At 40.1% G+C, this 26,307-nt stretch overlaps 1 protein-coding gene across 5 annotated transcripts in view; it reads right to left on the bottom strand.

Annotated features, from left to right (window-relative positions):
- Positions 1-13,540, bottom strand: part of COBLL1 (cordon-bleu WH2 repeat protein like 1) — an 81,131-nt gene extending 67,591 nt beyond the window's left edge. For 2 of the 5 annotated variants that reach the window (XM_040561285.1, XM_040561287.1), the window contains exon 1: positions 6,390-6,581. In XM_040561285.1, the coding sequence (XP_040417219.1) occupies positions 6,390-6,505 (116 nt within the window). In that variant the 5' untranslated portion in view covers positions 6,506-6,581. Of the gene's footprint in view, positions 1-6,389; positions 6,582-13,328 lie in introns of those variants that run through there. The other 3 variants (XM_040561288.1, XM_040561289.1, XM_040561286.1) reach the window with 3 other exon arrangements.
- Positions 13,541-26,307: the final 12,767 nt, after the last annotated feature.

Below are 26,307 nucleotides of genomic sequence, written 5' to 3'. Positions count from 1 at the left end.
GAAAAACAAAGCACAGTTCAGGCTACTGAACAAAGAAAATAGAGGGGAAAAACATCACGAGATGGCAAGCTCATACATCTGCAAGGGGAGAAAGCCACCTGGCCATTTCCAGATGACACGGCTGAGTGACACAACTGGAGCCGGCAGGCTTTAACAGGCGCTGGGGACACAACCCACAGTTCCCCTTAGTAAGCCACCCTTGGCCTGAATATAGGAAAGGGGGTTTCTATTTGTATAATCTAAGGAACTATAAAGAGGTAAAAATAACCACTTTGTTTGTCCCATTGAATAGCGGATTAAAATAATTGGCAACGTTTTAAGTCATGCACCAGAGGTGGATTCACCAGGTCACAATTGGAAAAGGAGAACTGCCAGGCCTTGATAAGCATGGCAATTACCATTCTTTTATATACAGAACCACTCCAAGGGAGTAGAGTTTCCTTACACAGTAATAACAGCATATCCTTTGATTTATACAGTAGTCCTCCAGCAATACAACCAACATCCTGTTTTCATCTTAAACTACATCTGGGTAGTTTGCCTACAGGCTTTATTTATCAGAACTCCTATAACTAAGTCCCTTCTCATTATGAGAAACAGCATTCTCGTTTAGCAAGCATTTCATCTTCCTGACCTCCTTAGTTCTGAAAATTCTAACATGGTACCTATCCGATCTATACTGTGTTCAGATATATACTGAACGCATTGAAACAATGTGACTCAAGTTTATAAATATTAACTAAAAACAGTAAAACACTTTTCCTGCCTTGGAAGTCATGTAAAAACACCCAAGAAAATTCAGAGGAAAAGGACTTCATTGCTTTCAGAGGAAAGAACAGACATACTGATTGAATGATCTAAGCTATAAGACCTCAGGAAGCGCAAGTTCTTGAGACTTGAAAACCACTTCTGAATTCTCACTCAATTTAGAATTTTTCTCCAAATATAACAAAATCTCAGTAAAATATACCTAAAAGAATATAACATTTGTATTAGATACCTCTCCAATTACTTTAAACATTTATTAATTTTGTATTCTGCGTTATCACAACAGTCAGAATTCTGTCAGAACTGCAGTCATTTTCACATTCCTACCCACGAAGGAACTAGCCAAGTAGCATTTTGTATATGATTTACACACTCATGCTCTGTGCCCATGCAATAATTCATGAACACATGAACTCATGAATTCCACTTGCATGCTGTCACCCTGCAGAAACAGAAGTACCACGAGGGCTTAGCTGCTAACCACCACACTTGTTCAAAACAGTTTTAGAAGTTTTTTCTTGTTGAATGTAATTCACTAAAAACTAATAAAATGAGGAATGCACTGCTAGTTATAGCTACAAAATATCTACTTTTTTCTTCAATACTAATTTACAGTCAAGCAAAGGGTAAACAGCATGACAGCAGAACGACAGTGGAAGCAGAAATGCAATTACCAATACCAATGTAGGGCAAGCTTGTGAATTAGAAACTAAAGACCCTGATTCAGGAGCACTAGAGAACTTCGAATTTGTCTACACTGGCCAAAAAAAAAAAAACGGACCTGGTGTGGGGGTGAAGACAGAAGGATAGACAAAATTACCCCCAACACAGCTACAGCAATAGAAGCTTCAGTGACAAGGTGTGTAGATCAGAACATCGGCTACAGCAGAGCTTCTACTCTTCTCCTTAGTGGTAGGAGCTAGGTCAGAGACCAGCTGCAGGTATTTCCTTTGCAAAAATCTCTCTAAAACGTGTCCCAATTCCCGCAGGCTACCCATAGTAGATCAGCACTTCACAGAATCTGATCAAAAGCAGCATGAGTATTATTTTAAGACTAAAGTTTGATACTGTTGTTTTTCAGCATGCTATCCGGAAAAAAAAAAAAAGTTGTCAGGCAGCTAGCTACATAGTTTATAAAAGCAGAAAAACACAAACAAAGGACAGCTAAAATTCAACTGAAAATTCCATTCACCCTCATGCTACCATGTAAACAGCTACGTGCCAGTAGCCTAAAACCTATCAACCTCTCTGCCACACTTTCTCTCTTCCAACAGAAGATTTTGGGTTTCACACACTGCCCAAAGGCATCTGTGGAAAGAACTCCACCTTCCTATCAGGGAAGAGATTCAAGCTGTGGCTAATGACCCTTTGACAGTTCTTTTGACACACCTAAAACAAAAACGATCACAATTTTTGGCATTTTTATTACAAGGACATGAAGTCACTGCCATACTGCAGCCGGTATAAAGAAGAAAGCCTCTCTTTGGAGCCAGAACTTTCAAACTAACATTTCAAAAACATCACCAAATTAAAAGAATATCTTCAGGTAAATACAGGCAAGGGAAAAGATCCAAAGGCAACAAAAACCTTGTCTAGATTAAAAAAAAAAATTCTCAGACTTGTGTGATGACAAACAGCTCTTCACTGACTTCTAGCTGAAGCACAGGACAAAAAGCAGCTACAACTAACCTACTCCAGCAGCTCAAGAGTAGGAGAAATCTATTCCGCTCAGAACAAGACACGGAAACTTCCCTCCACTTAGACCATCTATATGAGAGAGCCAAGTATGCCACCCCTGGCAGTTATTAAACTATCAAAATGAAAAGGGAGAAGAATGAATCTCCATAGCCTGTGTCACACCTGCAAATGAGTCCTTCTCATAAATAGCCACCAAACCATTTCTTGCCTGCTGGCCATTTAACTGAAACCATTTGTTAATCAAAGCCACAGACGACCACAGGGAAGAATAACTGGTGTAACCCCAACAGTTTAAGGATGCGATTCGCATCTGCTGGCAGATCTGATGTTACTGTCAGAAGCCAAGTGTTTAAAAGGGTGGAGCTTAAGGACTGAATTTTTACAATTTCAGCTAAAGTTTTGACATGTTTCAACTCTCCCTTCCTATCTTTGATAAAGTATCATATGCTCCTTTGCAAGCAGACTGGAGATCTTCCTACCACGTTGGGCACTTACTCACATGACCCCACAAAGTGGCTGAAGGAAACACTTCTCAGCATATGACTGAGATGTGAAGCTTGATCTGACAGGACGTGGGAAAGGCCAGAAACTGTAGAGCTATTATGATCTCACTGGGTTTTATTGAATCTTCAAGTGAATGCTAAAAACTCATAATCATTTCTAATCTTGCACCTCCTGTTTACATGTTAGACAAGAATTCTTTAGTTACTCGACCAGTTTTCCTTTCCGAGAACATGCTGTTGGCACTTAACTGTACAATTCTCAGTTAATCAGGGTAGGATTTTTCAAGGGTATTTCCATCTGAAGGTCTTCCAAGAGGCTCTGACAAACTTTTGTTTACAACATAAACAATTCACTGGGCACTTCATTTCCTACCACAGATCCGTGTACCATGAGCAGGCAAAGGCCACATCAGCTGGTCAGAGAGCCGACAGCTCACATTCAGGAAGAGTGAAGGAAAATCCCCATGTAGCAGGAAAAGGGCTCGCTTGGTACCTGTGATTTGGGGCCTGCTAGGCCAGCCTGCATGTGTCCATCTGGTACAGCCCGGTAGTTAATAGTCAATAACCTGTAAGGGCATGGTACAGCTGAACTCACACATGGCTGCTGCTGTGCTGTACACGGCATGCTGTACTTTCCCTCTGAGACCACTCAAATGTGATTTCAAGCTTGAGCCCTAAACATGTTAAATTAATCACTAACATCTAAACCTTATATGCAATCAACATTAACATTTTTCCAGTGAAAGCAAATATTGTTTATTTTTCTTGCCCTAACTCTTCCCTTTATTCATCCAGAAATTACAGACAGTTTATGATCACCATCAACTGGGGCCAGAATTATACTCGTACCCTAATTCTCTCAAATAAAGCTGGGACCTAAAGAGATGCCTGATTACCTGCTGAAGGTCATAAAAATGTCATATCACAATATCTGCCCCTTCTAAAGAGGGGCGGAGTTTTCACTGACACCACATGGATCTTTCCATGAGACCATTCATGATACCAAGCAGTTTTTTCAATCTCTATCTACAGTCAATACATGTATAAAATACTGGTTGACACTGCATAGATTGAAATTTCAGCATTTACATCATGTGTCATTATTTCCAAACATTCTCAATTCTACCATAAAAACTTATTCTGGATTGAAGTCCTGGCAGGCAGTCTTTAAAAAGAAAAAAACAAAAATCTCATAAACCCATTGGCTGGCAAGCTTTATATACTGAAGCTACAGAATCCAGGAAACTTTTGGTGAGTAAAAGCAGGGCGAGGAAAAAAAGAAAAAAAGGAAAAAACTGTAAGCAGTGTCTTAAAGAACACCACCAGGAGAAAAAAAAAAAAGATTTGTTTGAATAGTTCTAAAACTATCATGATACCAAATCTCCCTCCCCCCCCTTTTTTTTTTTCCTCTAGATTAAGTCATTTTTTATTTTGAAGGTTTCATTTAGCATTTACAATTCATTGCATTTCCCTCCTCTCCCTTTATTCATTTGAGATTTATGGATGAAAAAGCATTGCAGTGGTGTATTTTGGGAGAAAGACTGGAAAGTTTGTAAGTGTTTGGGCAGTGGAAATATAAAAACAGTCAAAGAAAGATGCTTAGAAACAAGACATATTCCAACAGTTCAGACAGTGATGTCAGATCCTTATTACTTCTCCAAAATAAGCTGCTTCAGATTTTCTCCTATCCCCCTTGCTGTTAACAATCAGCTCTGAAGGAGTACTCATAAACTGCTGTAGTTTCCCACACCTTCTGCATTTTCACCTTGCTTTTCTAAAGCAGCAAACGAGCATTACCTACTGCCACTGTACCTGCCGGGGGGGGGATGTGCCCTACACTGCAGGAGAACAATCCAAAAAAACCCTGAAAGTTAGTTTAATTTCAAAATCCTCTGACCACTGTACATATCACCTGGGAGAAAAACCGACACCTCCCACCACAGAAGAACAACCACTAAACAAAGACACAAAAATGTTAAGGAGTTGAAGGAAAAAAGATGCATCAGATCTAGTTCCATCAGTTCATTTCTAAAACAAGTGTCCTGAGAACCTGCCATGGACACATCAAATTAGATATATCTCATTTTGAGGAATGACAAAATACAATACATTAAGAAAATCACTGGTATTGGCTCAGCAATGTCCTAAGTATAAACTCTGACTTCCTTGAATGGAAAAAAATATGTAGAATAAATCCCACGTCTCTGACTATCAGTGCTGCCTTAAGATCTCAGCTCCAAATTCTGACAGATGGGGAAAGACCACTTTATCTTCCAAATATCTGAAGGCACCTAAACAGTTGTGGTTTTGGAATTGTGTTACAATTCTTCTAGGTTCCTATGCGTAACCAGCAATAAAATCTTTCAGAAGAGAAGCAGCACATTTAAGATCCAACAAAATGGGACTTTCCCTGAGAAGTGAGTACTTTAAAAACTGAATGAAGTAAAAATAGCTGAGGGATGTCACCAAGGATGGAATTAGTGAGGCTACTTTGTAATGTGGGTGTAAGGAGAGGATTAAAATTGCAGGCAAGGGGAAATGAGATACCATGAGTCAGAGATCAGCAGCGGATACAGAAAAGTTTGTCTGAAGATTTCATACAGTAGATGAAGAAAGCAATGACTGTTAAAGAATGAAAGCATGGGAACCTAGGGACAACTTTCAACACACAGTTTTTCTTGATTTTGGAGAACTTTATTTAAAAAAAAAAGTCAAAGCCCAGATTTCTGAATTCACACAAACTTCTGAAAATCATTAGAAATTCCACCCCTGGAAACCTGTCTACTACATGGTGGTCATCAGCTAGCTAACTTCTTGTCTGTCTTACAAGCTGAAGAGCCATGAAAACACTTATCATTGCAAATAGTTTCTATGCATCATCATTGCAAATCACAGAATCACAGAATTGTAGGAGTTGGAAAGAACCTCAAGAGATCATCGGGTCCAAAGCCAGAACAATTTCACAATTAATTCTGAACAGGATGCATTTTTTAATGAAAAGAACAAGAGGGTCTGCAGTAGTAGTGAAGATGTACTTTATTTTTGCTTGAAGGGGTTACATCCCAGAATGACAGGTTGTAAACATTTTTCCGAACTACCTTTCTAACAGACATTTTGGCTCTTTTTTTTTTTTTAAATAGAAAGAGAGACAAAAATACTGTTCCTCCCAAGTAAAAAATGCTTTCAACATTGTTGTCACAAGAATTTTTAAATAGATACCTCAGCAGATTACCTTCTACCTGCACTGCAACGTCCAGCTGTCTTGTCAGTCTAGTTTGGCACTAAACAAGAATTGTACTGGGTTCTAAAAAGGTCAACAGCAATGCAATGATACATAAACACTTGGTAAAATACCAAACGACAAGAACCAAACTCGCCACACTGTATTTTTCCCTATTGCCCTTCTAACAACCTTGTTACCTGCACATTAGAAGTGTCTGGGCAGTAATAAGGTACAACTCTTCGGGTACAAGCCCTCTGACGCTGAATGAGACGGACCAGGTATTAGCACAGGAGACTGTACAACATCCGAGCATGGCTCAAACACTCAGGAAGCTGCGTGTCACCCGAGAACAGTGAAGAACAGCACAGTGCCATGCTTAGAGAGGTCTGCAGAAAGGACATCACAAAGCCAGTAAGAACCCAGTGACGTTGTACTTCGAGGTACAGGTATTTAACTTCAGAGCAAGACACAGAGCCATCTGCAGGCAAGTACTTCACACCATGTAAAGGGTTTTGTACTGTACCTTAACCCCTAAGGAATCTGCCAAACTGCTTATGCAGTTCATAGTTAAAACTGAGCGGGGAGGAGACGCAGAATTACATCATCCACCAATACAAAGACCCTATTTCTAACGACTTTGTCAATAAACTGCTTGTGTTGAAGGGACAGCTGAAAGAGATACTTCAGCCTCCCCATAGCAAAATGTGCAAAAGCTGCTATACGTGCATATAAAGAGTCCTGGTCTTTGGAAGAAAACGTATCAGAAAGTCTGAAATGAAAGCCAGGTAAAACATCAGAGGGCAATTAGTTTTCTGAACAGAATTTCTTCATTTTAGTTTTAAAAATCCTGTTTTTTCATTTGGGTCAGTTTCTTGTCAGAAATTGAAGTGAAAAAGGACTTGATTCTAAAGACAAATACATAAGTTTATGATGCTGTTCTTTTGAGATACAGTGGGTTTTGGAATTAAAACAGCACCACTTTATAAGAGAAATGCAGGGCAAGGAACAAAAAATGTATGATCATTGGTACCTGAGAAAAATTCTAGCTCACAATACTTACCTACTTGGCATAGAGTAATTGATTACACTGTTCAGGGAGGAGGAGAGGTTCATTTTCATATATATATTATTTAAATAAGAGTAACATTTTCCAAACCATGTAGGTATATTTCTAGAACAGAGATGAACAATAAAAAACAAATTTGCAGAAAGTATTTTTAAAGTACAGCTAAGGAAGTACGACTAACAACCTATTTCTTCAATCGAAACCTTTGTTGAATTAATGCTCCCAACAACAAAACCAATGCTTTCTCACAGAAGAAAGCTCATGCCTAGCCAAAAATATTCATGTGCTCTATTTTCTTTAACTGAAAATAGCAATCCTGACAATCCTAGTCTTGTAGAACAGTCGACATATACACAAACTCCCCAGGGAGACATTTCACAGACAGATTAGGGACCCATCCTTCAACCAACCATGTCTTTGATCATTTACAACCACCAAAAGATACACACAAACGTATGTGCCCCTTTTGAACTGGATAATCTCCAAGCAAATAAAAAACAAATCCAGGAACTCCTAGTTCAGTAAATATTCCTATGGTATTGCACTTCTGATGCAGGAAAAAAAAAGTTTCTAAAAAAAACTAAGAAAAAATGCATATTCTCTACTTGTCCATCAACATGCAGATTTTAAGTCAGAATGCATCTATTTGAATCCTAGTTAGTAAAAAATTTACTTTGATACAAAGAGTTACATTTTTAATTGTGAGACTTTACTTTAGGAGAGAATTCGGGTGAAACCTCAAGTTTTTAATTGCCTGTTACAGCTCAAAACAACGTTGTTTTTTTTCCCCTCTTGAGCTCCCCATTGTCGCATGCTGCACAGCTAGAGTTTCCTCTTCATTGTGCTAATGCTGGGCATGGCCACAGAACTCTACAGGAGTCTAGGAGCCAACATCTCGGCCTCCTGTCATCCTCTACTGCCTTGACGTCAACTTGTTGAGTTTTAGAGCAGCATACAGTGACAGCAAATATTCACAGTAAAGAACAGCCCTTTCTCAAACAGCAGACAGCTGCGTGAGCTTAAACGAGAGTAGCAGGTCAGCCCCCGGGGAAGCTGGTGAGAGCCAGGTGAAAAGGAAGGGAAGTGCAGTCAGATTTAACTTGCAAGCAGTCATTAAAAAAAAACAAACCACCCAGCATTCCTCATATTCAGTTATTTAACAGAGCAACTCATCATACCAACTTCTTAATTTCTTGAAAAAATAAATATTTAGTTGAGCAGGTGCTAACATTGTTACAACTCCAATGGCAGTAGGGGTAATTTGGGATCCCTGACTCCCCAGCAGCACAAAACTACGGCAATGGCAGCCAGAAACAGCAGCAGCCAAACTAGAGAAATTTGCACACTTAAAAACTTTCTTCCAAGCTACAGTCAAGAAAGCCAGAAGTAGCGCTGAACTTCACGAAGGAAGGCCTACAAAGATGCTAGATTACAGCAGAAACCATTGGTTTCTACATTGAAAATATTCCTAGTGAGTTATTTTACCTATCAGATCATAGGAATCCCGTGAAGATCTGTGGTTTCCTCTGGGATCTAAGCTTCTGGCCCCTACAATGGGCTCTTTTCTTCTTTCACCCAACACAGATACTACTACCCAACATAAATAGTGATCTTCAGGTTTACGTAAACACTGTAGTCTCTTTTAAAGTTAACAAAAACATCCAGTAACAATACAAGAAAAGAACTAAGCATAAGATGACACTGAAACCCACCTTCCAGTCCAAAGCACTTTCTCTCACATGCTTTTTAAATCTCACTAATGACTAGCCCTCCTTTTCCTTTTCATAGGATACCATCATGCTTGGACAAAGCTTTGAAATAACTGCTCGTTTCTCTATTTGTGCATTACCCTCCCACGCATTTTTTCTCTCTGGTATCCACATTCCTTAGCCCCCCTAATGCTTCCTTGATCTCATTCCCACAGCAACACACTCCAACAGGGAACATTACCACTGAGTACTCAGCTATGACTTCAGACTTGACAAGGTTTGAGTAACCAAACCAGCCATTAAATGCAACAACATTTGATTCATGGCACCACTATGTCATGCAACCATTTGAAGCTGCCTTGATTAAGGCAGATTTGTTAAAAAGAACAAACACAATCACCTCAAGAAGTATTACGTATATATTCAGAATTCAGATGGTAAACTACACCCTAGAATGAAGAACATTCAAATGGCTCCTGATGGGGATCCACCCACAAAGTGGTTAACTCCCTGTTTCAAACACCCAGCAAACTCTGTGGTCACAAGATCTCAAACTTCTTTCCATTTTGTTGTATCTCAATTAGTTGTTCTTCATCGGGGTCATGGGAGTGAGAAAAAAATCTTTATCTTGAACTCCTCAGTATAAAAGACAGAGCACATCTAAGATTGGACTGCCTGTTAGACCCATGCCAGCCTAAATTCTGAGTCTCGATAGCGCCACCATTTAGTAGCGCAAGCACAAAGGTCTTGCATTTATCCATGAACATCTATATACAGTAAAGTACTATACAGACAATAGCAACAGCTAATTCATTGAAAACGTAGTAGTTTCAGGCTGGACTCCACCAAACTGCACGAGCTTCAGGCACTCCACCACCGCCCTCCAACCCGTTGCTGTGGCTTGGCAACAGAACACTTAAAGTTATTGCTGCACCTCCTGTCCCATTCATCCCATGCTCCACACCACAGAGGACCTTCATTTATGCTCCAGCAAACCTATGGCCATGTTGTGAACTAGCTCAGCTGACAAATAAGAAGAGATGAGGAGAGCTCAAACCAGGGTCTTAAGCTTGATCCCAGACACTTTTCAACACTGCACCACAGCTGACATCTCTAGAGATCCGTAAACCAATTGAAATTATTTGCTAAAAGTACTCAACAGTTGTACTCAAGCAAAGGCACACAACAGAAATTATATTTCTTTTTTTCTGAAAACGTTCAGATCTCTCTCTTCGTCAAAGGCAGCCCTAACCACATAAAAAGATTTCTCTCCTGTTCTTATTAAAAACTTAAGCACCTTCACTGGCCTAAACAGCCAGGGAAAAGGAGCATGAAGACATGCCTGAGGAGTTTCTGGCAGTACCCTAAGCACAGCTCAGCTTAGACCTGCCCCTACCCCCTGCTACAGCCATCTCTGTGTTCAGTCCCTGGAGAGCAGACGTAGCTCCTAAGCATGTTTTCTTTAAGCACTCAAGAAAAAAAGAAAGTGACAAAACAATGTTTTTTGTTTTTGATGTGTTTTTTTTTTTTTAAATAAATATATAGCTCTGAATATGAATGAGATCATTTAAAGTTATCATAAATTGATTAGAACTGAATTAAAAGGCACACCTCAATGCACGTTATAATATTTCAAAGGAAATAAATCTGTAGTTTATCAAGAAACAATTTTGCTCCAATAGTTTAACAGCATATTTGCTGACACCACTTCACAGTAAAAGTCTGTATCAACTAGTGAAATCTACTTGTTGATGTAAAAATTGATTTACACTGGGGGTACGGCATTCCTAGCCTGTAACAGCAGGAAAAAACGGGGTCAAGATGCTGGATACCACCCAGGTGTTGTTTTTTATTTTTAATTAAAAAAAAAGTATTTAAAAAACACACATCTTCCTATCATCCTCTAACACAATCAATACATAAAGCCAATTCACCTCTGTGCTGAACAGGAGCACGCTGTGTCAGCTGGCCTGGCAGGAACACACTTCCAGGAGTGCTCCTCAGACTTGAGGCAAGATGGATGAGCTATAAAATTAAAGGTAGGTCCGGCCAAGTTTCGTCTCCTACCAGGAGAAACTATGTGGCACGTCCAGCCAGTTACTGGGCATGCCTTCTACTCACCATATTCAAAAAAAAATCCAGCTGAGGATTTAAAACAAAACAGACCTTTACGAATTTACCTTGGTTGAACTTTGAGAATAACACAGTCATGTACCCCTGCATCTTTTTCTCCCAATTCAAGCAAAAATACTTATCCACAAACTTTTTTAAAGAACACTTTTTCAACAGGAAAGTATAATCCTGTATAGAAAAAAAAATCCTTCAGGATATAGTTATGAGATACTTTCCAAATCTTGTCCCAGTAGAACAAGATAAGAAAATTCCACAGAGAAGAGCCATGACATATCACAGAGGATTAAACTATATAGAAGTTCCAAGGCTAAATAAACACTGACACTTTGACACACAAAAAACCTTTAACACATCTACCCTTCTTGGTAGTTAGCATAATTCGAGTTTCTAAGCTGTGAAGAATTATCCGTAAATACACCATGTAACTTTAAATGGTGATTTAAGAACACACTTGCTGGTAAACAGTTTTCAGCTGTGTTTCAACAACATTCCCCACCTGGCCAGGCAGGTTAGGAGGATATATAACGCAGACCAAGGAATATTGCTATTTCTGACAATTTGTCCCATAATCTCATTCGGTGAGGAGAACCACAGCACTGATAACTATTCAGAAATGAATCTGTGGATCCTATTCAGTAAAGTGGGAGGGAGTTGCTGGGTTTGCTGGTATATCCAGTTTTTTTTTTTTTTTTTTTTTTTCCCTCAAATCTAGTATGAACAAATCACCTTCAGGAAATAATTAAGACTGCCAACAAGAAACTCTTGTAATGAGAGAGGAATAGTAAGCTGATTTTTCAAAGAACTAAGTTATGTGGGAACAGCTGATAAAAGGCCTGAAAATATATCTGCAGGGCTAATGAAAATAAGCCTTGTTGCTAGCTACATGTTTTTTTCAGAAACGAGATGTGTACGCTGACAGATGCTTGAAGTCACATTAAGGGAACACACTACTCCTCCTGCCTTAAATGAGCCAGGCTGCAGACAAAATTGAGTACAACCAACAGCTTTATAGCAGGCTGCAGGCCTGGGGAAGCTGTCAGCACACCCAACCCAACATTGTAGTTGTGCCTTTTCACTTGTTTTCACATTCCCGCCTGCAAGTACAACTGAGAGCTTTCCAGACATACCACTGCAGCCGCTTCCTAACCTGCTATCGTGCTCCATTATCGTATGCGTGGTCCTTTCAGCTGAGCGTACATGCCCTATATTGTAGAAATGCACTAATTATCTATACTGTAATTGTACCTTCTACACTGGCTAGCAAGATAAACTTCATTTCTCTGTGGCTGTGCAAAAGCATGGAGCTGCCACAGGGCCCTAGGCGAACAAGTACACCTTCTCTACCAGTCCTCATATTCGCTTCATCCATCGCTTCAAACTGATCTGATTACTGCGGGTGCTACAGCAAGTCACCAACTCCACCTGCTTACCATGTATTCACTTGGTCAGAAATGCAATTACTCAGCTTTTGCAGATAATACGTAAGCTTCGGGAACATCCTGGTGTTAAAACACACACTCACCAATTACTTTGTCCCACTATTTAAAGGTCAGGCTAGCAACCTTGCCAGGGACCTGCGGGGTTGAGCACACTGCTGCAGCTGTGAAGGGCACCCACCACCCGCAGGCACACTGTGGGGCCTGAGGCAGCCCCCCACCTCCCTGCAGCCGGGACCCCGAGTCCCGTCCTGAAAGTTACCCCTCCTGACGGGCTACGGGCGGCTCGCCCCCCCTCGGGCAGGACTAGCGTTGAGGCACAGACACGCCGAGCTTTACCTGCCCGCTTACCTGCGCCGGCTCCCGAGGCAGAGGCGGCTGCCAAAGCCCCGCGGGGCGCCCCCAAACCACCGCTCCCAGGGGAAAAACTCGAAGCCAGCCCGCGGGCACCGTCCGGGAGGGCAGCGCGCCGAGCCCCGCCGCGAAACGCCGCCAGCCGGCACCTCACCTCACCGAGGGGCGAGCGCTGGTCCCGCCGGGAGCCCGCTTTCGGTGGCGGCGAACAGCCGGGTGCCGTCGAGGAAGGCAGGGCCGCGCTCTCCGCCCTCCCCTTCCCGCCGCGCCGGCGGCCGTTTAACGGTCGCTGGGCGGCCACGAGCACGGCGCTGCCGACGCCCCCACCCGGGGGCAGAACCCGCGACCCCCCGTCCCGTCCCGTCCCGTCCCGTCCCCTCTTCCCGCGGGTGGCCGCAGCGGGCTCCGTCCCCCGGCCCCAGCGGGAGCGGCGCTTACCCTGAGGGCGGCGGCGGCGGGGCGGCCATGCCTGCGGCGAGGCGAGCGGCCGCCGGGCCCCGCCTCACCTGCTCGAGGAGGGCCGGGGAAGGCGGCCCCGCTCTGTCGCCCGCGGCGCCGCCTCGCCCCCGAGCCCAGGCATTCCCCGGCTGCTTCCACAGCGCGCCCGTGGGGCGGCGGCGGCCACGCACACACGGCTCCGGCTCCGCCGGGGCGGCCGCTCGCTGAACCACACCTTGGGCGGAGAACGGGGCGGGAGGGGGGTGTAATAAAACCTTTAAAAAAAAAAAAAAACACAACTTCTCTGTAAAGAACTTGAAACGCGGAACCTTTCCCGCTCCGGCAGCCGGCGGGGAAACAGAGGCTCCCTGTTCCCGGCCCGGCTCCTCCCTCCGCCTGCCCGAACCCACCCGGCCCCGGCGGGCTGACAGCGGCCTCTGTCCCGGGCTGGAATTTTCCTCTCCCCGGGCCCGGCCCTCGGGCTTGTCCCGGGGCTGTGCGCGGAGGCTTCCCTGCGGCTGCCCCCGCTCCCCCCGCCTGGCTCCGGCGCTGCCGAGCTGGGGCAGGAGCTCGGCGCCGCCTGCCCCTCTCACGGCCGACAGCTGGCGCTGGGAGAGCTTTCAGCAGGAGCGGCAGCTCGCTCTTTGAAAAGCCGGCTTTCCTGCGGGACAAGCTGCTCCTCTGCGACCGTGCAGTGAGCAGACGGGGCAGGACGTGCTACTCGACCGGGTCACCTCTCCGCCGTGCCGTTGTCACACCGTGTGGTCGGGGGATGCACAGCAAAACACAGCTCTGCAGTCGGGAAATATTTTGGGCAGCGCTTAGCACAAGTAGCAAAACAGCCAACAACAAAGCGATCTTTTTTTTTTTCTTTCTTTCCTTTGAGGAAAAAACAGAGCGTTGCATCGAAGTATAATTTCCCTTTTTCTCATTAGTTCTAGGCTTAAATATCTAGGAAAAGTATTATAATTGGCCATTCTATGCTAATGCACATGAGCATTGTCTAGGATGATACAGTATATAGTATAATATATTGTACTTTAATGTTTTGCTTCTCGCTGTATGCCCTTCTCACTTGTACCGTGCTTCTTCAATAAAGCTTTTATTGTGCTTGTTTTCTGCTTCTTCAGGAAAGATTAAATGACCTGAAACTGCCTGTTTTGACAGATTATCGAGGTTGTTCGCAGCCTGAATAACCACATGCCATTATCAGGCACGCCCCATTAATCTGGGTAAATTTCAAAACCCAAAAAAGCCCCGATGAGTCAGGTGGACTTTCCATGGCTCAATTTTCAAAGAGTTCAACAAACTGATCAGTCAGAAGAATCTCAAGAACAATCCCAGGGAAGACCTTAATGTAAGTCTGCGATCCTTATTCTCCTTTGACAGTCCACCGTTTCTTTTCTGATGCTCCTCAAATTGTTTGTACACTGTCTATGTTAGCATGAAGGCTTAGAAGTAATTCCTTTGTATGTTGACCACTCCTGCAGCAAGGGCAGGGTAACTCTGTATTCAGAGCATAGCTTTCCTATAAGTATGAAAGAACTTCACGTTTCTAACCAGCTACTTTTCAGGCAAAATCATTAGGTGGCTTCATCTTCTAAATGCTAACCAAACTCCCATGTTGCAAAGGTGAGATAATTCAACGCTACAGCGCTGTTTGAACCGAAGACCATCACAGCTGATTATACTTTAGTTAAAATGATCACATAAATTTGTGTGATGTTGTTCTAATACACTTTGCTGGACAGGTAAGAAACTGTTGTACCATTCTCTTTAAAATCTCATTTGAAAACCACTATATGCTATAGTCTAATTCTTTGGGCAAGCACTAATCCAGAATGAAGATTGTAAACTATTGAATAGCTCACATGGGCTAACAGGAGAAACTCAGCGATGCCAGGGAGAAAAGTGATAATCAACACAAGGGAAAATATCTAGAGAGAGGCAGACAGACAGCAATGGCAATTTCCAATGGAGGAATGAATTATCTAAAAAAGCAGTTCAGTCGATGATGCTAATCTCACTTAAGAAAGGAGAGATTATGCTTATCTTTTTACAGTACCACTTCTCTTATTCAAACCTCGGTTGTCAACTGAGCACGCCTGAAATGCTGATCACTGGAAACACTGCAAGCTCTAAACTTGAGTGCCTGCAGGCCACGTTCTGCAGTGACAATTTTATGATAACTAAACTTGAAATAGTTGGTTTTCTGAGGTACTGGAGATACCATTTGTCCTAGGGATCTGAGATTTTAAAAACAAAATCTGGACTCCAATGGCATTTCTGTTTTTTACCAATAGAAAATCAGTTCTGTGTTTGTGTTTCAAAAGTCATTGACAGAGTCAAACTCTATTTTTATTTTCCTGTTTTTATAAAGTTTACAGCTTTGTCCTGAACTTAAAACATGGCTCATATAAAGCAAATGTAACTGTCATACACTATAATCAGAAGACTACAACAGGGAGTACCAAATAATTGAGCTATTAATACACTTTGTGTGTCCTCAGTTGAATAATTTAAAGGGAAAAAAAAAAAAAAAGAAGAGCATTTGAAGAAAAAATCTGTAGCTTTTTCAAGCTAATCTGAGGAGATAACATTGTAGAAGTTAACAAAGTGGCAGGTTATTAATTGTACAGTTGCTATAATGTCATCCTTTGTTTATGGATTGAGGTAAAACAATCATTTAGCTAGAAGCATTAATCCACGTGACAAGTTGCCACCCACTGTATGCAGTGAACGTACTTGGTGCCATTGTATACTTGAGCATAAATGTTTGCAGATTAATACTCATTTCTGATTACTGTTAGCATAACCTTCAGCTAGAGAGAACTGTTAATTCCAATGGCTATTTGAAGGAGAACCTCTGCCTTAGGTAGGGATGTGAGTTCCAGGCAGCTTACTAAGTACAGGTTATTTATACAAGTTAAATTACTAAAAACAAAGTCCTGTCTGTTCTGAAAAAGCAGTAATATCCCATGGCATTTTTTGTAACAGGCAGTGGTTGTCCTAGATGTCTCCGGGAAAATCTCCCTGCCTCCACCCACGCAGCAGGATAGTTCTGGTGGTTGCTCTCCTCTGTTCAAGAGGTTGCCAGAAATGTGGAGTGCAAACATTTTGGAATGAAAGATGCTGCAGAAATGTAATAGACCATATCATTTTTCAAACAGGTATGTCCTTTATTGCCTGCAGTGAAAGGTATTAGAGGCATTAAATAGACCACAGGAGTCTTACAAAATTTTCCCTGTTGTAAAGGTCTGCTTACAAGGTCTTTCTGATTCAATTTATTCACATATATCAGAATATTGGTGGCATTTTGTGGTTTAAGGCTAAAACCTGAACGCTTGCTTATTGTAGTTGTGTATATAGAAAATCATGCTGTATCATACAGTCGTTTTGCATAATATTGTGCAACACAGGCGTGGAATAGAATATGGAATTGAAGGGTGTTTTCCTTCTTAAATTAATTTTATGATGCTTAATTAAAGTAAGTTGGAGAGCTGAGCTGTTTTATTCTGCTGCTAACCAGACATGATAAAAATCTTTTTTTTTTCTTTCCATTACAGTATAATGATAAAACAAGGAATTGTTATATGACCCTTGCTTTTGTTTAAATGAAATGGAATCTGCATGTTTGTTTGTTTTGTTTTGTTTTGTTTTTCCTTACAGAGCAGGCAATCAGCTAGCATCGCATCCTGTTGAACAGTTGCCTTTTCTGTGTTTGCATTCCAGCATTTGGGTGCGGTTTGGGGAAGCATGCACACGCATGCATACAGACACTGAAAGTATTGCTGTAGGCACAGGGACAGGTTTTCGTGCCCATCAAAACTGTGTGCTTAATTAAGGAACACTATACACATTCTTGTATATTTATACGTTAGATATTGTAAGCATTTTGGTAACATCTTTTTTCTAGGGAGCTCTTAAAGCATTTCTAAGTATTATGTTACCCTCATAAAGAAGTTAAAACCACTACATCTATTTCTCACGTTAAGTAACCTTGGTGCCCAGAGATTAAGCAATTTGCTAAAACTCAGCTAGTTAGTAGCACCACTGGGAACAGCACAATTTTGAATCACTACCAGTTGTATTCTCTACTTTCAACAGCAGATAACCTTAAAAAAATGAATGATAATAATAAAAGGCAGCTGCCTGGGTAGATCTTAAGTTTGTAAGTACATAGAAAATTAGAGAACTGATTTTAAAATGAGTAGGCTTAAAGTTTTGCATCAGAGATTTACCAAGTAGTTCACTGATATGTGGATTTCATAAACATGTGAACATAAAGGCATCCTATGCAATATGTTGATGGATTGATATCCAGTTTATGGTATGGCTACTAATTTTTTTTAAGTGCATAGAATATATAAAAGAATGATTTATCTCCACCTAAACAATAAAAAAGTTTTAAATATTTCAAGTTAGAACTTTCCTATCTACGTGACCAAAGGTAATATTAAAATTACCCCATGGCTGGGTTTGTACGGGTGCGCTGCTTTCCAGTGGAGCCCAATTACAGTAACTGAAGCGTGACAGACTCTGCTAACCTCAACAAGATTACACAAGTAGTATAATTTAGTCTTCATGTTTAATATTATATTTTAGTAATTTATATTTGTCATGTCTATGCTGGCCATCTACACGTAGACAGATTTCACCCTGAGAAGGAAACAAATCACTTTATTCTACACTGTAAGTAATGCATTGTCTGTTTAACACTTTGGCCTGATAGATGAACTTGTCAAAAACTAAGACTGCAAAAAGGTACCCCATATACTGTCAGGTATGGGTCTAAGTCATTTTTGCTTTTTTATAGAGAGTTTTCACAATATTTGTCTCTATATATAACTGTAAATGCAGGGTCAGATCCAAGAAAATTTCTTCTTTTATTAATACATTCCAAAATATATGTTGCTCCTAAAGTCTTCATTACAGGCATTTACTTTCTTAGAGATGCATTGTCCTTTTGGGGCATATTTAAGATTAACATGATACCATGATGCATTCCCATTGCTACCGTTATGGTTTTACTCTGCTAGTGTTTTATTTTCGCTTTTGGATCAAGATGAGTGTTTTACCATATTACATGTCATGATTTATAAGTTATTTTGTTGACCAGTATTTCTGAAAATGTGTTAAATAGCTTAGTGAGGTGGAGAAAATTACACTTGAGTAATATCAGAAAGCTTCAGATGATGTGAAGTATTGAGTGATATAAGTATCACATATGCCCTGACGTATCCTGTTGCAATGTTAACTATTCTTTAAAACAGCTTTGTTTAATGCTTTCAAATCAAAATAGTTGCAATTTACAGATAAGAGTGAATTTAAATGTTAAGCTTACCTAGAGTTTAGAAGAAAATACAAGTTCACTAAATTGGCATCATACAACAAATTTACAAATTATGGATGTTCACATATAACTAGGAAAGTATGCCATGCAAAAATCCTTAACATTGAAGTCTGTAAAGTCTAAACACTAAGACATATTTATGAAGAAAAACACCTTTGGAAAAAAATGCATTCATAATATTTGTTCAAGTAATTAGTAATGCATTAGCTTAAGTCTTACTATATCATAAAACAAAACTACAAGAAACAGTCTTTTCCTATGAGAAAAATACACTTAGATTCAAAAAAGATTGGGGAATTTCTTCAACAGAGATTCATATATAACATAAATAAGCTGTAAGTAGAGGAGTTATCTTAGGTCCTGAAAGCAGGATACGTTAGCACAGGAGAAGTAGTATGCTGCACAAACTTGTATCTCTCAGTGTTCTAGCCAGCTCCCTCAGAACCAACCTGGTAACTCTACAGGTCTCACGCTTTCTGTCCATCCTCCAAGGTATTGCATACATTTTGGTAGAATCCAGTGCCATACATTTAGACGCCTTTGAAGCATGCAGAGGGAGTTAAATACCCAGCTCTCTGAGATGTTACGAAATGTATGCTATGACTAGGCAAACTAATAAATCAGGAGGAGAGAGGGGTGAGGCCCTCCTCCCCTGAAATGCTAACAGCAGAAGTCCCTCTGCTCTGTGCACAGCGGGCTTAACCAGGTATGCACTAGGGACCCACTGCTGGCACGGACCCCCAGCAGGGCTCCAAAGGACAGTCCCTACCTTCTCTATTTTAAATACATGATGGTACTGAGATGTTCAGCACAAAGCCAAGAAAACTTCAGTCACCTATGAACATCCATTGAATTCTAGGGACCTGGAGAACTCTATTTGTCAAAAAAAAAAAAAAAAAGCTCACCCCTCCTTCAGATAGTTGCAGTTTCGAGAACACCATGCTGCACTAAGTTCTACTGAAGTCACGCTGTAGGCACATACGCCACTTTTGATCTAACTATTATTAGTGCTCTAAACTTTCAGAAAGCTGTTTGTTTGTTTGTTTTTCCAATAAATGTTTGAATAAAAGTCAAGAGCAGAAACTTATACAAAGGTTTTAGTTAGAGTACCTGCCAGAGTTTACCAACTGTGAAAATTCCCACAGCCCTTTCAAAGACATTTTCCAGGTATATCATTTATCACTATGATTATAAGAAGCAAGAATGAACACGGACAGGAACTCAAGGCTGTGTACTGCTGAATTTGGCTTAATGTTTAGTATTTACCTCATAAGAGGGAGCTGAAACATTGTCTACAGAAATTCTTTGAGGTTTTCAGCTGAAAATTATTACTGATCCAAGACCAAGAATTTGCGTAAATAATTTCAAGTCATTTCAGCTTCCAAGCTATTTTGACTCTTTCTTTTCTGCTGTTTGCCAGTGTCTTCTTACAGAAGTACCTTATTAGTGAGCATCCATGTGTAGTCAATGCAGCTTGAGCAGGCATGTTGAGGACAGTTTGAAACCAGCAGCTGTGTGAAGCTCAGCAGGGGCTAACAACTCATTTTCGGAGCCAGGTTTCCTGGAGAAAGCTATATCCTGTATCTCTTTGGCTACCTTAGCAGTAGTGCACAGGACAGGAGAGCTCAAGTGTAGCTCAAGTATACTCTCTGGTATGTATGCACCAGTATGTATACCAAATAAATACCATAAAGATGGTAATTAAACAGCCAAGTACTCTCACACAAAAACAGTAAGTCCTTGGTGATGTGGACTGAGCTATCTAACCTTTGTGTATATTGCATAAAAATATAACTTGAATGCATACATATTTGCTATTGGTTCATTAAAGTGCAGCACTTGATAAAATTTAGCATTTTGAAATGCTTCTAATGTGAGCAGTTAAGTTGTGGTTAAGTTTAATTTATATAAGAAATATAGGGAGCATTTACTAGCACTAGTTTTCCTATTTTTTGATTTTTTTTGATTTGTTATGTCCATACACCATGGAAATCAAAGTCACCGTTAATTCATTCTTCTCTCCCTCCAAATTGCTATCATGAAGTCACTGCTTTCTACCCACTCAGTATGGCACAGCCTGGGAAGTTTTGTTCATATCTTGAAACAGTCAAGTGTTAAAAAAGACCAAACAATGTTTGGTTTTGTTCTGCGTACTGTGGCATAAAAACAATCTAACAAGGCTCAGAATTCTCACATGCTAATTACTGTGTTCACTTGTAGCAGTTTATATTGCCTTTTACTGTACATTAACATCTATTAATCCACCCTAGTTAAGTACTGTGTACTCAGAGACAAATGTTGCAAGAAATTGTCCAGATATTTTCATTAAAAATAAAGTAAAATTTTGAAAAGGGAACAAGCTAGGCTAGAGCTAGAGCTCCACACAGAACCAACAAACAGAAATGCCCTTAGCTCAGCCAGTTTGACTTGGGCATTAGACCAGATTTAGAAGGCTGTGCAATGTTTTTTGCATAGCAGTACAATTGCACAATTAAAAGATCTGAAGATTCAGCTTTTAAATAGCTCATTAAAGGTAGAATTATTTTTAACCTTTTCCTTTAGAATAAACAAACAAACAAACAAAAATAGAACAAAGATTTTGAATGCATCGGTCAGCCCCACTCCATGACAAATGTGCAGCTCCCATGTGTCACACGTTTCTGTCAGGAGATGTGAAATTCCCATTGTCATTGTATACCAAAGCCTCAGGCAACTCAGCTGCTATAATAGTATAATAGCTATTTCTGACTTTGTGGAATAGGGCCAATGCTTTTCCCAGGAAAAAGGGATAGAAAATAAAAAGAGTGCCATTTTTATCTTCCCTATCTCTTCCTGGAGAAGACCAGACAAGTTGATGGAGGAGAAATCCATTAAGAGTTATTAAACACAAAGCTCCCTCCCTGGCTCAGGAAGTTCCTGAACTACAGATCGCTGTATGATAGGAGTTAAATATGCTTTCCTTCATTTACAGTATTCCCTCAACATCCATTTTTGGACATTGCTTGAGACAGGATACCAGGCTAGATAAGACCTTTGGTCTGACATACCAAAACCATTCTTATATTTTGAGGTTCTTTAGTTATATTTGGATGTCTGACTTTAAAAGAGAAAGGACTCATTTTTAATAAAAGTAAAGGCGTATTATACGTCTGTGGTTTCTTTGAACCTGCTATAATTATTATTTCAAGATTTTGCCTTCAGTCTTATTTTTTCATTGTAAGGCACCACACCTTTCATGCATCAGGCATTCAATGAGCTGGCAAAGGCAGTTTGGTGGTGTTACAAGGCAAATTACAGCTCTGCTGAATGGCTTACTTGAGTACTGACTTTAGAAGCTCAATGTGAAGTGGCCATGCCAAACGGCTTTATTAACAGCTCTAAGACCAGTGTGTGTGAAAGCGGTGGCATAGGTAAAAGGAGGTGTTTCTCTCTCCCTAGCAGAATAGTAAATGCTTACTCACCTGGCTGGACCTTAAAATCCAGGCCATTATAGTCAGGTACAAGTTCTTTGTCTTCATTCCAGGCTAAGATTCACAAAGATACACATGCATACGCTAATTAAAGGCATCAGAGTCTATTTAGGCCAAGCAGGTAAAGAGAAAAGATTGAAACAACGTGGAGCTGCCCAGATGTGGAAGCAGGAGGAAATTGGAAAATATAGTTACCCTAAATGTTTTACACTTTTTTGATTTTGATGTTTCTGAAACTGCATTTGAGAAATGAGCAGCTGTAGACTCTGGTCAGCCTGGTATCAATTTGGGTTAAGGTACACAAACATTTTTCAAGTGAACTAACTCTTTTGACTTTACGGACAGAAACCTGCAGCATAACCTGTTTTAAGAAATTCAAGATGCACTTTAGAAAATCATTGGCTGAAGGTCAGAAAATTTTTGAAACATTTAAAGTGAATGAAAAAGGACAGGGAGATAAAGCTGCACAGGAGCAGAGGAGATAGATTCCTGTGAGTGCAGAAGGAAATTGTTTTAAAATGTAGATTGCGATTATCACCATTGAAAGGAAACGTTATATTTTTTAGTATAAAATATGAAGACTGAGATGAGAGGGAGAGAATCAAGAGATAAGAGTGTCCAGCAAGGCTAGATGACATGGTTAACTCTTTCTGAATGTACAGGAAGTTTCATGGCAAGTAAAAATAACGGTTTGGGGCTGGAAAGATGGTTAACCTTGCATAGTGAAACCCCAAGTTGCTCAGTTCTCTCTAGATCAGATTGACTATTAAACTAGATATATAACTATTTGTCATCATTTCTAGCAAATAAACTATTTAAAAAAGAAAAAAACTTTTTCAAGTCACCTTTTTCAATTCACATGCTCCTGATTAAAAACATGCAGAATGCACTAAAAAAAAATGAAATGTGAATTCAGCAACTATTATAATATAATAGTTATATTATATATCAAGAGTCAGAGAGCTTAATGTGCATGCTGATACTCCTCAAGGAGTGCACACCCACGACTTTGATCAACTGTCTGAGTCAGGAGATTGGATTTGTTAGTGTCTTACTGTATGGAGAGAACAGAAGCAAAGTAATATTGCTTCATCAAGCAGCTATCATTCTGATGTAAACCTGAGGTAGTGAATCTGAATTTAGATCCTTTGAACTGAAATAGCAGAGGCAGCTAAATTTCTAATTACCGAGACTACTTTATTTTTTGGTTGGAGTTACTGAATGTGTAATTAAATTATTTTTGTCCATGTTTTTCAATAAAATATGTTTAGCCCTTCATTATGAAAATTATATCTGTTACAGAATACATTTGTAGCTGACAAAAAGTAAATGGCAGTTTAAAGACTTAAACCACTGATAATTAACCTGAATAACTGAATGTTTATTCAGTTAATACGATGCTTATGAATTGCAAATGAGACAAAACGATATGTTCTGTTGAAAACGAAGCAAACAATAAAAGTGAATGTGATGTATTCTAATAGTCAAGGAGTCACAAAAACTTTTGTTTCTCCAGTAAAACTTAGAATTTACAGAAGAAAGTGGAATAATATTTCTTAAATCCTTCAGTGCAACACAACTTACTCCTTGTGTTTATCCAGCAAACCTGCCTTTCCAGAGATCTCTCCAGGTTGCACCAGATACCAGAGTATCACATATTGCAAAATGCCATAGTAGACAGCAATCTGATTAGAACTGTAGCATTTCATCTGCAAACAGCCTACTTTGGTTACAGATTAACAGAAAGGATTTAATTTAGTGAACGAGAAAATTAGTGTTTGGTAAAGGCAAGGTATGAAAAAAAGGCATGCTTTAAATTACAGTAAAATCTTAGAACCTCATTGTAGTATACGTTCTAATTTTTGCATACAGTTTATTTTTACTTGAGAAGTCTCATCAAGACCAAAAAAACTATCCACAGCTTCACCTTGTCCAAAGAAAAAACACAGTGATTTTACTGATTTATAGAAGTCATCTCAGCATCTGTTAAGTCCAGCCTCAATGTAACATAGCAAGCATGACAAAAAAAACAAAAGGGGACCTATTCGGAATGGCGGAATTATAATCTAACCTATTAAATTTTAAAAAAATTGTCACCATGTAACTGGGGGTAAAAGAAGGGGGGTGGTAATGCCTTTTCCCACTTGTTAGAAATTAGACTCCTTGTCTGCTTCAGGATCTACCTCAAGAGCAGGCCCTGCTTGAATAGTACTTGTGTTTAATCTGAAGTACATGAAACAGAAAAGAGGAATAATAAGATGGTTAGAGTCCCCTGCCAAATCTAAAACAAGCAGCAAGTTCCAACACCTCCTATCCACCCTATCTCTACCCAGAGGCATACAAAAGTCAGGTAACTATTGCAACTTAATCTCTGTAGCAACATCTGACCTGGCAGATTTATGCCAAATTTTTTTGCATTCCCATGCATAGATACATGTAATAAACATCATGAGCCTAATTACTGCAATAGTGTAGAGGCCATTGTAAGGAAGGGGGAAGCTACAGAAAGATCTCTGTCAGCCAGTAAGAAAACTTTCCTGAATTTCTTGCACCTGGCAATCGTCGTAACCCTACTCACTTTTCAAATTGTTAAGGCTCAAACTATTTTACTGTAAGTGTGAATAAGCAGAAAGGCCTCTGTATATAAAATATGATAGAGAGCAGCAAGTCTTAGCACACCATCTGCAGTGATTGCACTTAAATATTTATGTAAGTTCCACTAAGGAATAATCAATAAGCTTTGTCAGAAAGCTGATGAGAGTTCAGAGGAGAAAGCTGTGTGTCAAGCAGCTCGTGACAGTATAAAGAGACTACAGAAATATATGCATCCAAGGGGAGAGCTGTCAGGCACTTAGAAGTTGGAACACAGCATTCAGTCACTCTTGGTTTCATGAATATGTGCTGGATTATTACATGAAAGGAAACTGAGCCTTTAGGAGAAGAATTATTCAGAGCTATAACCTCACTTTGCAGTTCTGGCGATAGCATGTTCTGCAATGCAGGTGCAGCTGTTGCCAAGGATGACTTTCCTGACAAGCACCTTATCTTCATCCTTGTACCCTGAATTCGCACTGATATACTTCAGTCACTTTGACTTGATGAAAACCAACTTCCTTAGAACACTGTTCTATGGCTTGTAATACGGGTGAATGCCCAAAGGTATTTGGATTAAAAAAAAAAAAAAGGCAAAAACTTCTCTTTCCTGTTTCTTAAAGTTCCATTTTCAACTATTCTAGACTGCTAATTTTGCTAATTTTCTAACACTGATCTCTACCCCTGGCACCTCACAAAGAGGATCTCTAGTGTTCTGTGATTCAGTTGTCTCTTGTGCAGACTAACACTGCACTGCCAGTGTTTGTTCAACAGTTGCCACTGTGTGATACAATGGGACTGGACTACCATTTATCAGACCCGTTCTTCCAGCTAGTCTACATTCCTTGCCTTCTCCACTTCCAGGATGGGGAGATCCTTCCTGAGCCTCCCAAAAGGGCATGCTCTTTCTTCAAGAAAACAAAAATAATCACTTCGATAAATCTAAAACAAATGTTTTGAAGAATATTTAGATTAACAGTCCTGATATATTGATCTATTTCCTCTAAAGCTTCTTGGTTCCTAGAAGATAAAACATCTTTCTACACTCCAGCTTAATTCACGATGTCAAAGTTTTCCTATTTGCAACTTTTGCTCTCTCTGCATGTTCAGTGCAAGCTCTGTAGTTTTATCAAAAAGGAGTTTAAGAGCTTATCACTGTGCACGATCTAAATTATTGGAAAAATATTAAAGGGCAAAGGATTTGAAATTAATAACAACAATAATACTATCTTTCTAAAACTTTCCAACTAAAATGATAAATTAGTTGAGCAATCAAAATGACATTTTTGCTTGGAAAAATTTCTGACCATCTCTTGCAAATCCTCAAAAGCACATTTTTCAGCTGTTCATATGCACCCATCTATGGGTTCTCAGAGTGTTTACAGAAGGCAGGTAAGCTCAGTTAACTCAGAACTATCACAAAGCTCCTGATACATTCACCTTTAACTGAGATAACCATAAATAATGCTTTGAAAATACTGTCATCTGGAGAGGAATCATGTACTGAACAGTATGAATGCCCTCTACAGGCAGAACAAGAAACTTCTATAATTCTGGGATTTAT

The sequence above is a fragment of the Cygnus olor genome, chromosome 6, assembly GCF_009769625.2.
Source record: "Cygnus olor isolate bCygOlo1 chromosome 6, bCygOlo1.pri.v2, whole genome shotgun sequence".
Taxonomy (NCBI): Eukaryota; Metazoa; Chordata; class Aves; order Anseriformes; family Anatidae; genus Cygnus; species Cygnus olor.
The sequence above is the reverse complement of the archived record's forward strand: the minus strand, read 5'-3'. Positions and strand labels throughout refer to the sequence as shown.